Source organism: Harmonia axyridis, chromosome 4 (assembly GCF_914767665.1).
Source record: "Harmonia axyridis chromosome 4, icHarAxyr1.1, whole genome shotgun sequence".
NCBI classification, from domain to species: domain Eukaryota; kingdom Metazoa; phylum Arthropoda; class Insecta; order Coleoptera; family Coccinellidae; genus Harmonia; species Harmonia axyridis.
The window spans coordinates 2,914,026-2,928,296 of NC_059504.1; the positions used below are offsets into that span (position 1 = coordinate 2,914,026).

At 35.2% G+C, this 14,271-nt stretch overlaps 3 protein-coding genes across 5 annotated transcripts; 2 read left to right on the forward strand and 1 right to left on the reverse strand.

Moving 5' to 3' along the window:
• Positions 1–311: 311 nt before the first annotated feature.
• On the reverse strand, positions 312–7,568 carry LOC123679100 (larval cuticle protein 65Ag1-like). 3 transcript variants are annotated; one of them, XM_045616475.1, is made up of 3 exons: positions 7,415–7,568; positions 6,931–7,046; positions 312–888 (listed from the first exon to the last, which is right to left on the reverse strand). In XM_045616475.1, the coding sequence occupies exons 1-3, from the start codon at positions 7,433–7,435 to the stop codon at positions 576–578; spliced, it is 450 nt and encodes a 149-aa protein (XP_045472431.1). In that variant the 5' UTR covers positions 7,436–7,568; the 3' UTR covers positions 312–575. The 3 variants fall into 3 exon arrangements, with proteins under 3 accessions (XP_045472431.1, XP_045472430.1, XP_045472432.1); XM_045616474.1 differs by lacking the exon at positions 312–888 and adding an exon at positions 917–2,906; XM_045616476.1 differs by lacking the exon at positions 312–888 and adding an exon at positions 4,514–4,887.
• A 1,244-nt stretch (positions 7,569–8,812) lies between these two features.
• On the forward strand, positions 8,813–11,421 carry LOC123679098 (juvenile hormone acid O-methyltransferase-like). Its single transcript, XM_045616471.1, has 3 exons — positions 8,813–9,375; positions 10,742–11,022; positions 11,229–11,421. The coding sequence occupies exons 1-3, from the start codon at positions 9,005–9,007 to the stop codon at positions 11,417–11,419; spliced, it is 843 nt and encodes a 280-aa protein (XP_045472427.1). The 5' UTR covers positions 8,813–9,004; the 3' UTR covers positions 11,420–11,421.
• Positions 11,422–12,260: 839 nt separating this feature from the next.
• LOC123679099 (cuticle protein CP14.6-like) lies at positions 12,261–14,057 on the forward strand. Its single transcript, XM_045616472.1, has 3 exons — positions 12,261–13,110; positions 13,197–13,321; positions 13,601–14,057. Exons 1-3 carry the CDS (start codon positions 13,102–13,104, stop codon positions 13,944–13,946), a joined length of 480 nt encoding a protein of 159 aa, XP_045472428.1. The 5' UTR covers positions 12,261–13,101; the 3' UTR covers positions 13,947–14,057.
• Positions 14,058–14,271: the final 214 nt, after the last annotated feature.

Genomic DNA, 14,271 nt, shown 5'->3' on the forward strand with positions numbered 1-14,271 from the left:
CTAATTTCACGTTTTGGACCTGTGAATTGGCCTCCAAGATCTTGTGATTTAACACCGCTAGACTACTTTTTGTGGGGCTATGTAAAGTCATTGATCTATGCGGATAAGCCACAAACCCTTGACCATTTGGAATACAACATTCGCCGTGTTATTGCCGATATACGGCCACAAATGTTGGACAAAGTCATCGAAAATTGGACGTCCAGATTTGACTATATCCGAGCCAGCCGTGGCGGTCATATGCCAGAAATCATATTTTAAATGTAATGCCACAAGATTATCTTGCGGATAAATGAAATTCATGTCAATCGAGTAATCCATCGTTGTTTAATAACCCTAAATTAAACCCCATTACATAGAATTTTTGACAGGAGGGAAATATTCGGTTATATTTTCATTCAAATGTGTTTGAATGAAACGAATTTTATTTAGTATAGATCAAAAGTAAATAGAGACACAAAAAATAGAACACATTACAATAATGAACGATGAAAATATTTTGTAGAATTAAATGAATATTATAATGAAAAAAATAATTTGAAATATATCATATTGTAAATGTATGTTCAGCTTTTCTATGAGCCACTTAGAGAGGCTAGAGCTGCTGAAGAAATTGATTGCGTTCCCTGAGCGGCCCCAGAGGAGACCCCAAAGGAGGCACCACCACTTATACTGCCACCACCAAAACTGCCACCACCTTGACCACCAATACTGCCACCAAAAGATATCGGTTTGTCAGTCCTATATCCGTTTTCATCGGCTCTGTAATCCACTCTATACAAATTGTAACAATCAGCTCTTATAATTTCAACTTCATCACTCTTTCTGTTCGGATCTCTTATCAATACTCCATTCTCATATCTTGGTATTCCATTATTCATCGTGTAACTGCAATAATTATGAAACGTAACTCCTAAACGAATTTTCTGGTAAAATCAGCAGTTACTTTATTTGAAAGATCAATAAAATAATGACAGATTCAACATAAGTGGGACTATTATTAATAATAATGCATTATTTGATAGAAGTGTAAAATAATTGAACCTTCAACGATTCTGGAATATTGGTGTAGTAAAAAAATGTATTTAGTTATCTATATCTCTATAGTGTTCCACTAGATATCGTAATAAAGAAGAGATTTCGTACTACAAAAAGTTTCCTGACAGTTTTGTGATTAGTTGAATCAGTTCAATTAGAGCGCGAGTCGAAGATGGACACTAGAAAAGAGAAAATACGCTATATTTCACAGTTTTCCTTCAATGGAGTCGAAAATGCAAGCCGGGCTGCTGAAAAAGTAAATGGTGGTTATGGTCCTGTAACTGCCAATCATGCAATTTTGGTTTCGTCGATTCCGTTCCAGTAATTTCGATGTCAAAGATCAACCACGCAAGTCCAGTGGAGAAAATGTCCATAAAATCGTTGACATTGTCAAATCCGACCTTCATATAAGCACTGTTTCGATTACTCAAGAACTTAAGATTCTACAAGAAACCGTTTGGAACCATTTGCATAGGGCTAGTCACAAGAAGGAGCTCAAAGTAGGGTACCACATGAGGTAACGAAAAAAAACCTCATAGACCGAATTTGCATCTGCGAATTGCTGCTGAATCACAACTAAATCGACCAATTTTTGTAGCAGTTGGTGACTGACGATGAAAAGTGGATCACTCACGACAACGTCAAGCAGAAACGGTCGTGGTTGAAACGTGGTGAGCCGGCGGAAACGATGGTCAAGCTAAGATTGACGGCCAGGAAGGTTTTGCTTTGTGTTTGGTGGGATTGGCAGGGAATTATACGCTATGAGCTACTCATCTTGCATAACTGTTAACTCAGAACTGAACTGTCAAGAATTGGACCATCTGGAGGAAGTAATCGTCCAGAATCAGCCGGTTTTGGCCAATGGGAGAGGAATTGTGTTCAATCAGGACGACGCCACGACACACACAAGCTCTGGGATCTTGTTTGGGAGGTTCTTATGCATCTACCTTATAGCTCGGACCTGGCTCCAAGTCATAACCATCTGTTCGTGTCCATGGAGAACAATTTTGCTGGTGAAAATTCCGCTTCAACAGAGGCTTGTGAGAACAAGTGTCTCAAATCATTTCAACTGAGGTAATCAAAGCCTTGTTTCTCATGCAAAAATAATTTATTTCTTCTACTTTTCACTACACATAAAAACAAGATTCTGTTTTTCTTTGCCTTCGATATTCTACAAATTTTTTTCAACCTACAACAGAACAGCAGCGTTAAATAAAATGGATATTTCCAATATCAATTCAAATATTCAATATTTGAATTCCTCTCATATTTTAATGAATACAAAGCAACATAATTTTTAAGGGATGTAAGAGATATTTCAAACAGACTCAAGTTATGGAACAGGCCTTCATTCATCAGTTATATCTTTATTCATATATTTGTTGAAAAAGAATTCTGTTCACTATGAATCAAGAATAAATAAAGAAACACGAAAGAACACATAGATAATCATTGACGAAAATATTTCGTGAAATAAAAAGAATATTATAATGAAAAAAATAGTTTGGTATACATATATCATATTGTAAATGTATGATCAGCTTCTTTATGAGCCACTAAGGGAGGCTAAGGCTGCTGAAGAAATTGAGTGCATTTGTGGAGGTTGATAGGTACCAAGACTAGGAGCATATTGTGGAGTTGGAGAGGTAACAGCGGGTGGAGCATCACCGTCACCAGAAGGTATTGGTTTGAACGTTCTATATCCGTTTTCGTCGGCTATGTAATCCACCCTATACAAATTGTTATCTTCGCCTGTATACAAATAGTAACCATTAACTCTTAGAATTTCATCTTCATCACTCTTTCTGTTCGGATCTCTTATCAATACTCCATTCTCATATCTTGTTATTCCATTACTCGTCGTGTAACTGCAATAATCATGAAATATAACTCGTAAATGAATTTTCTGGTGAAATCAGCAGTTACTTCATTTGAAAGATCAAGAAAATAATGACAGATTCAACATAAGTGGGACTATTATTAATAATACATTATATGATAGAAGTGTTAAATAATTGAACCTTCAGCGATTCTGGAATATTGGTGTAGTAAAAAATGGATTTAGTTATCTATATCTCGCGTTGTATAGTGTTCCAATAGATAGAGTTAGAAAGAACAGATTTCGTACTACAAAAAGTTTCCTGACAGTTTTGTGATTAGTTTACTCAGTTTAATTTGAGCGCGAGTCGAAGATGGACACTAGAAAAGAGAAAATACGCTATATTTCACAATTTTTCTTCAATGGAGTCGAAAATGCAAGCCAGGCTGCTGAAAAAGTAAATGGTGGTTATGGTCCTGATACTGTAACTGCCAATCATGCAATTTTGGTTTCGTCGATTCCGTTTCAGTAATTTCGATGTCAAATATCAACCACGCAAGTCCAGTGGAGAAAATGTCCATAAAATCGTGGACATTGTCAAATCCGACCTTCATATAAGCACTGTTTCGATAACTCAAGAACTAAAGATTCTACAAGAAACCGTTTGGAACTATTTGTATAAAGCTAGTCACATGAAGGAGCTCGAAGTAGGGTACCACACGAGTTAACGAAAAAAACCTCATGGACCGAATTTGCATCTGCGAATTGCTGCTGAATCGCAACTAAATCGACCAATTTTTGAAGCAGTTGGTGACTGACGATGAAAAGTGGATCACTCACGACAACGTCAAGCAAAAACGGTCGTGGTTGAAACGTGGTGAGCCGGCGGAAACGATGGCCAAGCTAGGATTGACGGCCAGGAAGGTTTTGCTGTGTGTTTGGTGGGATTGGCAGGGAATTATCAACTATGGGCTGCTCCTTTGGCATAACTGTTAACTCAGAACTGAACTGTCAAGAATTTGATCATCTGGAGGAAGTAATCGTTCAGGTTTTGGCCAATAGGAGAGGAATTGTGTTCAATCAGGACAACGCCACGCCACACACAAGCTCTGGGATCTTGTTTGGGAGGTTCTTATGCATCTACCTTATAGCTCGGACCTGACTCCAAATGATAACCATCTGTTCGTGTCCATGGCGAACAATTTTGCTTGTAAAAATTTCGCTTCAACAGAGGCTTGTGAGAACGAGTGTCTCAAATCATTTCAACTGAGGTAATCAAAGCCTTGTTTCTCATGCAAAAATAATTTTTTTCTTCTACTTTTCACTACACATAAAAACAAGATTCTGTTTTTCTCTGCCTTCGATATTCTACAATTTTTTTTCAACTCACAACAGAACAGCAGCGTTTAATAAAATGAATATTTCTAGTATCAATTCAAATGTTCAATAATTAAATTCATTTCATATCTTAATTAATACGAAGCAACATAATTTTAAAGGTATGTGAGAGATATATCAAACAGACTCAAGTTATGAAACAAGCCTTCATTCATCAGTTATATCTTTATTCATATATTTGTTGAAAAAGAATTGTGTTCACTATAAATCGAGAATAAATAGAGAAACAGGAAAGAACACATAGATAATAATCATTGAAGAAAATATTTAGTGAAATAAAAAAATATTATAATACAAACAATGATTAGGTATACATGCCATTTCAAATGTATGTTCAGCTTTTCTATGAGCCACTAAGGGAGGCTAGGGCTGCTGAAGAAATTGATTTCGTTTGAGGAGGTTGAGTGGGAGCAACACCGCCACCATAACCGCCTCCATAACCGCCACCACCTTTGAGAGTCCTATATCCATTTTCGTCGGCTTTATAATTCACGTAATACACTTTGTTATCTTCACCTGTATACAAATAGTAACCATCAACTCGAAGAATTTGATCCTCATCATTCTTTCTGTTCGGATCTCTTATCAATACTCCATTCTCATATCTTCTTATTCCATTACTCGTCTTGTAACTGTAATTATGAAATATCACTCGTATCATTTAAATTGTGATCCAATTTTCTAGTGAAATCAGCAGAGACAGCCAATGAGACTGTCAACTCCTTCACTAAATTTATCCGGTTTTGCCTTCGTTATCTATCTTTGTCTATATCATTCTAGTTGGCATAAAGCTATCTTTGTTTCGGTCATGAAAGGCACCAGTAGAGGCGCTACATACGCTTTTGTTGGCGTTGCCAAATCTGAAAATATTTACTACCATTTCAAGAAAAAAGCGCACTCTCTCTTATTTCTTATATGGCGAAAGTGTAATCTATGATCTTCAATATAATCTCATCAAAAGATGTATTTACGTTTTTTTGAACAATTTCACGCAGCCATATTAGTAGTGAAAATGTTCTGCCTTATTTTAGCCTGGAAATGATTAATAATAACAATATTCAGCATCAGGAACATAAACACTATTCACATTTTTAGCCGCCTGGCTTGCATTTTGGTCGAAGAAAAACTGTAAAATATAGCATTTGTTCCTTTTGCTAGTGTCCAGTTTTGACGCGTGACTAAACTAAATAAAACTTGAGTAACTAATCTCCAAACTGTCAGAAAAGTTTTTGTAGTATAAAATCTCATCTTTCTAACGCCATCTAGTAGAACCCTATCGCACTCATACAAGGTTAGATACAGATAACTAAAGCCATCTTTCGGAAAATAATGGATTTTTTACTACACCTAATACATTAGGATGAGGACGACGAACGCAGTGGACGCCCAAAAAAGGCTGTCACCGACGAAAAAATCAAAAAGTTCACAAAATAATTTTGAATGACCGTAAAGTGCAGTCAAGATAGCAGACATTGTGAAGATATCATCTGAACGTGTACATCATATCATTCAGGAATATTTGTTCTTGAGAAAGCTGTGTGCAAAATGGGTGCCGCGCGAGCTCACAACCGATCAAAAACAACAACGTGTTAATGATTCTGAGTAGTGTTTGAAGCTGTTTAAGTGCAATAAACATGAATTTTTGCGTTGATATGTGACAATGGATAAAAAAGGCCTCCATCATTTCACTCCGGAATACAATCGACTGTCAGCTGAGTGGACTGCACACGATGAACCGAATCCAAAGCGAGGAAAAACACAACAGTCAGCTGACAAGGTTATAGCATCTGTATTCTGGGATGCGCAAAGTATAATATTCATTGATTACTTCCAAAAGGACCAGACCATAAACAGCGATTATTATATAGCGTTATTGAATCGTTCAAAGGATGAAATCGTTAAAAAACAGGTGCTGTTTCATCAAGACAATGCGCCGTATCCCAAATCAATGAAAACAATGGCAAAATTGCATGAATTGGGCTTCGAAATGCTTCTGCATCCACCGTATTCGCCAGATCTGGCCTCCAGCGACTCTTTCCTGTCCTCAGATCTCAAAAGAATGCTCACTGGAAAGAAATTTGGCGCTAATGAAGTAGTAATCGCCGAAACTGAGTCCTATTTTGAAGCGAAAGACAAATCGTACTACAACAATGTAATCGAAAAGTTGGAAGATCGCTATAATCGATGAATCGCCCTCGAGGGCAACTATGTTGAATAATAAAATCGAATTTTGCCAAAAAAAATGTGTTTAACTATGGTAGACCGGGGACTTTTTCAATTGGCCTGTTACATATTTTGAATTTAGCTCTTGATTTTGATCCAAGAAATGGTAAAATAATTGCATCAATTTTTAACACATTGATTAGTTAATTTGAGTATTCAGTTTTGTGTTATTCAAAATGACTGGAATTTGTCAGGAAAGCTGGGTTTCCATCAACACTGCAAGCCACAGCAGCAATAGTCTCAGTTGTTCTTGAGCGACGCACACGGTTTCGATTCTTACCATCACTAACTTGTCCCAACAGCTCAAATTTTCTCACTAGTTTCACGATTGCCGGCCGAGAAATTATTAATTTCAAGCAATGAAGCATATGTGTCGATGAATCTCAGTATTAGTAAACTAATGCACCAATACGATGTCATTTATTTAGTTCAATTAATATTGAAACACTTACCTGAAAGTGTATCCATTCTCATTCAACTGACAGTTATAATAGGTTATTGTAGCCTCAGCATCTTTAGCAGTCGGTGCTCCAAATACTAGTAGATTTCGCATCGAAATCAATAACACCTGATAAAAACAATAATTCTTCAGGGCCAAAGACACAAGTGAATAAATCAGGTAGCATAATTTTGAACACATCAAATTGAATACAGGGTGTTCTAAAAAGAGATGTAGATGAAATAATTTAAATGTGACACCCTATGAATTCAAAAATGAAATGGCCAGCTCTAATATTGATTATTTATTATAGTTTCTTGAGATCACTTTATCTTTAGAAGCACCATTTGCGAGAGAATGTGGAAAAATTGAATTTTTTTTTTCATTTGGTAACTGATGAAGAAACCAGTTACGCTGCCAATATAGAAAATTTTTGTCGACTATTGACTACTCCTATACAAAAAAAAATCATCACAAAGAAATAATTTTCCACTTACCATCAGAATGCACTTCTTCATTTTCGTATGAACTTAATGTTGGTATTACGAGAAACTACTGAACGTCTTCTTCGAATAGTATCCATCTATGTATCTTCCAGATGGTTATTAACTATTGACATTTAGGGCTATGAAATCCTTGATTTTTCTCGTACAACAACCGCGAATACGAATGAGACATAATAAATGTTCATGCGATCAAATCTCCACAATCATTACACAATCTATTCTTCGCTGATAAAGATTTTTCTCAAATACCGCATTTTCAACTCATCTTTTAATTTTAAAATCTCTTGTTGAATGAACAATTCTTCTGATTCTTCCATAATTAATTTTAAACTTCTGACAATTCTCAATTCATAATTAATACAGAGACAAGAATGAGACGCACAACTCCCCACTAAATTTTATCCAATATTTTGCATCCTTATCTCACACATCTTTAAAGGCAGTTGGAGATGGCGCCACATCCGCTTCGTACGTTTTAGCGCGGGAATTTCAAATTATTAATTTCAATTTAATTGTTTTCAGGCTTTGAGGTCTTGGAGAAATTCCGCGCAAGCATAATATTAATACTGAAATGTTTACCATGCTGAATATTGTGATTTTTAATCATTTTCAGGCTAAAATAAGGCCAAACATTTTCACTACTAATATGGCTGCGTGAAATTGTTTAAAAAACGGAAATACATCTTTTGATGAGATTATATAGTTTAATGTAATTTTTGTTGTAACTCTTGAAAATATTTATCATTTCAAACAGCAATTAATATATAAGACAACAAATACAAGCCAATCGATTGTCTTAGAATATTGATTATCGAATAATTAAGCAAAACTTGAACTCTTGTGGTACCAGACAGCTCAAAAATGCTCCTCAAAGATTTGACTTTTTCCTATACTGCTTTTTGGTTTCCCATAATTGACTTCTTTCTGATGAATTATCTTAAACAACTTCCTTTACCTGGGTGACTCATGGAAAAATTTTCTGTGAAAAATTCTACTACTTTCTTTTTGGTATTTGTGGCTGATTAAACTTCAGCATCTAAGCTTTATTGTATCAGTATATGACTATGAAGTGAAATATTTAGAGCATATTCTATAATTTCAGAGATTCTTTCCTGTGAATCTAATTCCTAGTTTTCTTGCCAGACTTTTGATCTGCAAAAATAAAAACATAATATTCGAAGCATACTGACTGGTATGAAGATTTACAACTTGTTTAGTAAACATTTTCAGATTTGGCAACGCCAACAAGAGCGTACGCAGCGCCTCTACTGGTGGCTGGTGCCTTCCATGACCGAAACAAAGATAGCTTTATGCGAATTAGAATGATATAGACAAAGATAAATGATGAAGGCAAAATCGGATAAATTTAATGATCGAGTTGACAGTCTCATTGGTTATCTTTGATGTATAAAAAAAATTCGTCTATCAGATCTAGTTTTTGAGATATGTTCCACTTAGTTAGTTCCAACGCTTCTATGAGAATTATCAGTTGAACTATCATATTAGATTCACGCCTACACATTGGTTACTAGTGCTATCACATGTCCTTTCGCAGTTAAGAAATAAACAAAGTTGTGCACAATGTTCAAAAATGCATTGAAATATTATAAATTCGGCAAATATCATGCTGAAAAAATGAAGTTTGAGTACGGAAAAATAATTGGTTCCATGAATTTAACGAAAAATGATGAGTTGAGTGTGGTTGATATTGGAAGCGGAAGTGGTCGCTTATTACACGAAGTTTTGATACCACTGCTTCCCAAAAACATCAAGGAGATCGTAGCAACTGATATAGATGAAAAAATGATTGATTTCTCACGTTCCGTCAACGAACATCCGAAAGTGATATTCAATGTATTGGACATTGGTGGTGAAAAGATACCTTTACATTTCCAAAACAGATTTGATTTACTATTCTCATCATATTGTTTTCAATACGTCAGAGATTTGGGGTAAGAAATGTTATGAATGAAAAAAATAATGAGGTTATTCATCTCACAATAATGAATCATAGTGAGTTGTGGATATACCTAAGTGGATATGATTTCATTGAATGTGTTGATCTGTACTAAAAATCTACATTGATAATGTTAAAAATTCGCATAACTGATTGAGTAACAAACAGAGTGTTTCATAAATAACTGTACAGGCTCTCAGTACAAATGGAGGACATTCCGGATAGTGTTCTAAATATGTACCTTCTGAGTTCAACAAACACTGTTTAATGTTCCACAGCGATTCAAACTTTTCCATGAAATACATAAGATTCAAACGCATATAGAAGGTGTTTTTTTAGAGCTATAGAACTTTAAATTGCAATAAAACCACGATGGATTATTCGATTGACATGAATTTTATTTATACGCAAGATAATCTTGTGGCATTACATTTTAAATATGATTTCTGGCATATGACCGCCACGGCTGGCTCGGATGTAGTCCAATCTGGACGTCCAATTTTCGATGACTTTTTCCAACATTTATGGCCGTATATCGGCAATAACACGGCGAATGTTGTCTTCCAACTGGTCAAGGGTTTGTGGCTTATCCGCATAGACCAATGACTTTACCTAACCCCACAGAAAGTAGCCTAGCGGTGTTAAATCACAAGATCTTGAAGGCCAATTCACAGGTCCAAAACGTGAAATTAGGCGGTCACCAAACGTGTCTTTCAATAAATCGATTGTGGCACGAGCTCTGTGACATGTTGCGCCGTCTTGTTGGAACCACAGCTCCTGGACATCATGGTTGTTCAATTCAGGAATGAAAAAGTTAGTAATCATGGCTCTATACCGATCACCATTGACTGTAACGTTCTGACCATCATCGTTTTTGAAGAAGTACGGACCAATGATTCCACCAGCCCATAAAGCGCACCAAACAGTCAGTTTTTCTGGATGTAACGGTGTTTCGACATACACTTGAGGATTAGCTTCACTCCAAATGCGGCAGTTTTGTTTGTTGACGTAGCCATTCAACCAGAAGTGCGCTTCATCGCTAAAAAAAATAAAATGGACGTAGTGCGTGATACGTATTCCGCACAGAACCATTATTTTCGAAATTAAATTGCACTATTTGCAAGCGTCGTTCAAGCGTGAGTCTATTCATGATGAATTGCCAAACCAAATTGAGAATAAATCACTTAACAGCTATTAAATCGGTCGCCATCTTGAACAGAAATGCCAACTTAAAGTTATATACCTCAAAAAAAAACACCCGTTATTTTGGACATATTTTGAACACAGTTTCAGACAACACAAAATGTCCTTCCTCTGCACTGCAGATAGTTTTTTTCAACAATTTCATGAATTGATTCCAGGCGAGCATTTTCGAATTGTGAGAAATTATTGAAACCAAATGGAGAACTAGCATTGATCTTTCAGTGTAAAACGAATGCGCTCTACTCTACTTACAAGAAAATGAGTAGAATTGATGAATGGAAGCTATATATGAAGGAATATGCAAATTTCGTTCCATGTTTCTCTGATCCAGATCCAGACTCCGAATTGAGAAACATAACCGAAAATGCTGGATTAACACTTATAAATTATAACTTCGACCCTGAATTTTATATTACTATACCCAGAAAGCAACTTCTCGGTGAGTAAACGCCTTTATAATTTTGTTAATTTTTACACTCAGAAGCGAAATAGTATTCAATATTCATCCTGAATTTGGAATCAATGTGGCATGTTTTTGATCGAATTTTATCATCGATATTAAGTAAAAATTGAACTTTGTTAGAGCCTCATTGCTTTTTTCTTTCGAAGTTGATCGATATTCAGTTGATAAGGTTATGTTTGCAGGTATATACCAATCATTAGATAATATCAAACTTGCTGCTGTTCCAAAGGATCAGCAAGAGGATTACAACAGGGATTTCGTGAGAAGTATTGCTGAAGAAATTGATCTTAGATTTTCAAATGGGAGAATTATTGATGAACCTATAAATTTTCAAGTTCCAACAGTTATTATACATGCAAAGAAGAATAAATAAAAACGTTTTTTAAGTATCGAGCTCTGATTAACAACATAATGAAGTTTCAAGTCCATATATTGCGTCCAGAAGAGGTGGCAGCCTCGAGATTTTTTTTTTGGAAATTTCAGTTTGAAACCTATAATTTCTGAAATAATGGAGTAATCGCTCAACTGCAAGCATTTTCATTATGAATCAATACAGCTGTACAAACCCATGAAGAAACATTAATTTTTTTTTCTATTTTTTGAGGTCAGGGTATGGAAAATTCGACAAAAATTGTTCGGTATAAAAATTTTCGGGTAAGTTCGAAATTCGTCTAATTAAAAATCATTGCTTCTCACATCACTCACCAATTTCTCGTAGACCTCACAGTTTTGAGAAAATTTGAACTCGAAATTGGGCAATATTTATATCTCCTGAACTATTTGTCACAGACCCCTCAAAGAAAAATATTTTCCGAAGATCAAGCTCTAATCTACAACATGATGGGGTTTTAGTACCGTATCTTCCAAAGGAGTAGACAGTCGCGAGCAAATTATCAATTTTTTTTGTTTTGGAAATTTGAGTATATAACATATAATTTCTGAAATAATGGACTGATCGCCCAACTGCAAGCATTTTCGACATTAACGTGATTGAAGCAATCAATTAAAAAGTACAAAATTTCCATGAAGAAATTCTTAATTATTCTTAAAAAAATTTTTTTTTAGGATACTAGAAATTCGACAAGAACTTGACTCCATGCTATTCAGACAGGAATATAAGATTTGAGTATTAGTATGTTGCAAAAATAAATGGCTTTTCATATAAAATGATATTCTTTTCATTATAATTATTGTTATACATACCAATGGAATTGAGATTTCCTTTGAAACTACGATCATAAACAATGTCTCTAGCGAGTTAATTCACCAAACACAACCAATTAGTTGATCATACCTTTGACATTATTTCGATCTCTGATTTTGCCCTAAACTGCGTTTCACAAACCCAAAATGACACTCGATGTACAATTCACCGAGCAATATTTGGTCACTGTGTTAACTAACAGAATAATCAAATAAAAGTAGTTAACCAAACTTTCAGCAACTCAAATGACACTTGACCATAAATTTGACAGCTTGGCAGTTGATTTTTACAATGATTGGCATGTCAGAAACCGGCCGTATGTTTTGCAGAAATGAATACTCTAAAAAATAAATCGAATTGTGTGTTAGAAATTACGCATCTGTTATGAAACTGATACTGTACTCAACCAAACCCATACACCCAATTTTTCATTCAATTGAAATATACGAATCAATTAATAACAGCAGGTGTCGACTCAACGCCTAAAAAATTGATGTTACATTGTTTCCTTCTTTTGTTCGTTAAACCCTGTGGCAGTATCAAACAAGCAGACAGCTTTGTAACCCAAATAGCACTTTTGCATCATCCTCTTCATTGAAAATATGAACCATTTCCAAATCTAATTAATTTTTGGAGATTTCTCAACCAAATCTATCTCTATATTGCACGGTGATGTATCAAAAATATGAATGAGTTTGCCATTTAACAAATGTCAATAATTTCAACGACGGGGAGGTTCCATATTCCAGTTGAATTTTTGGTGGATATATAAACTAGTAGTTCAGTGGCAGAAGTTATCAATTCGAAGTTTTCCATCAAAGTATCTATCAGGTCTTTTGGAATAGTCGAAGATGTTCAAGGTACTCGTATATAAAATTTTTTAAAATATTTGGTGTTAAATTGTTTGAACGAAATTGAAAACTTTCAATGTGTTTTTCTGTTTCAGTTTGTTCTCCTTTCTGTTTTCTCAACTGCTGTCCTGGCTGCTTACTTGCCGAACATCAAAGATGAGGCTAATAGTCAAATTATAACCTATGATTATAGGGTACTGGATGATGGTTACTCATTTGAGTAAGTGATTCATTACATCAGTCGATTTTAATACTAAAAGATAATTTCTGGATAGTTATTCATCCAGAAAGGAATTTTAGATAACTTACTCTTTATTGCAACCTGTTCCGAATATGGCACAAGTAAGCAATAAGCGTCAGATGGCGAGTGTGTCAAATAAGGAACAGAATGCGTTCACCCTTTTGAACCAATTCGTCTCTTCGAAAATATTTTGAACAGGACATGTTCCACATTTGGCACAATACACGATAAAGAGTTAAATTTTTGTTTTTTTTCCAGATACACCACCTCGAATGGCATCACCCGACAAGAAACAGGCCATATTAAAGTTGTAACTGACCCTGAAACTCGTCAACCTGATGAAATAATGGATGTTGAAGGACTCTACTCCTATACTGGCGATGACGGCAAATTTTATCAAGTCACTTATCATTCAGACGAAAATGGCTATGTTCCTCAAGTTTCCACTTCAGCGTCCAGGTCTGACAATGTGGTTGTTATTGGCCAGACCAAACCAACTAGACCCCAAAAAGTAGAGACAAATAACAAGTATGTCTTCCCATACAAGAAGATTGTCAACAATGTGCCAGCAAAATCCAGATTTCCATCGAAAAGGAGATACTGAAATAAGAAATCTAGTCCAAGATGCATTTAAATTAAGTGGAATCGAATAATAATTGACTGTTTTGGGTGAATGTAATGGTTTTTGTGAATATTTCTATAATATACATTTTTGTCACCGAAAATTTCGTTTTTTTTAATTTCCTATCGTGGAAGTTTAGTTTTAAACAATTTAAAGGGTTTATTGAAAACCATTTTCAGTCACATTCATCATACGATTGCTGAAAACTGCGAGCACAAAATTTCAACAATACAAACGCAAATGATTCCTTGGGTAATTTCAAGGAAAAAATCCTTAAATTAATTTCTTAAATTTTTTATTCAAAGGG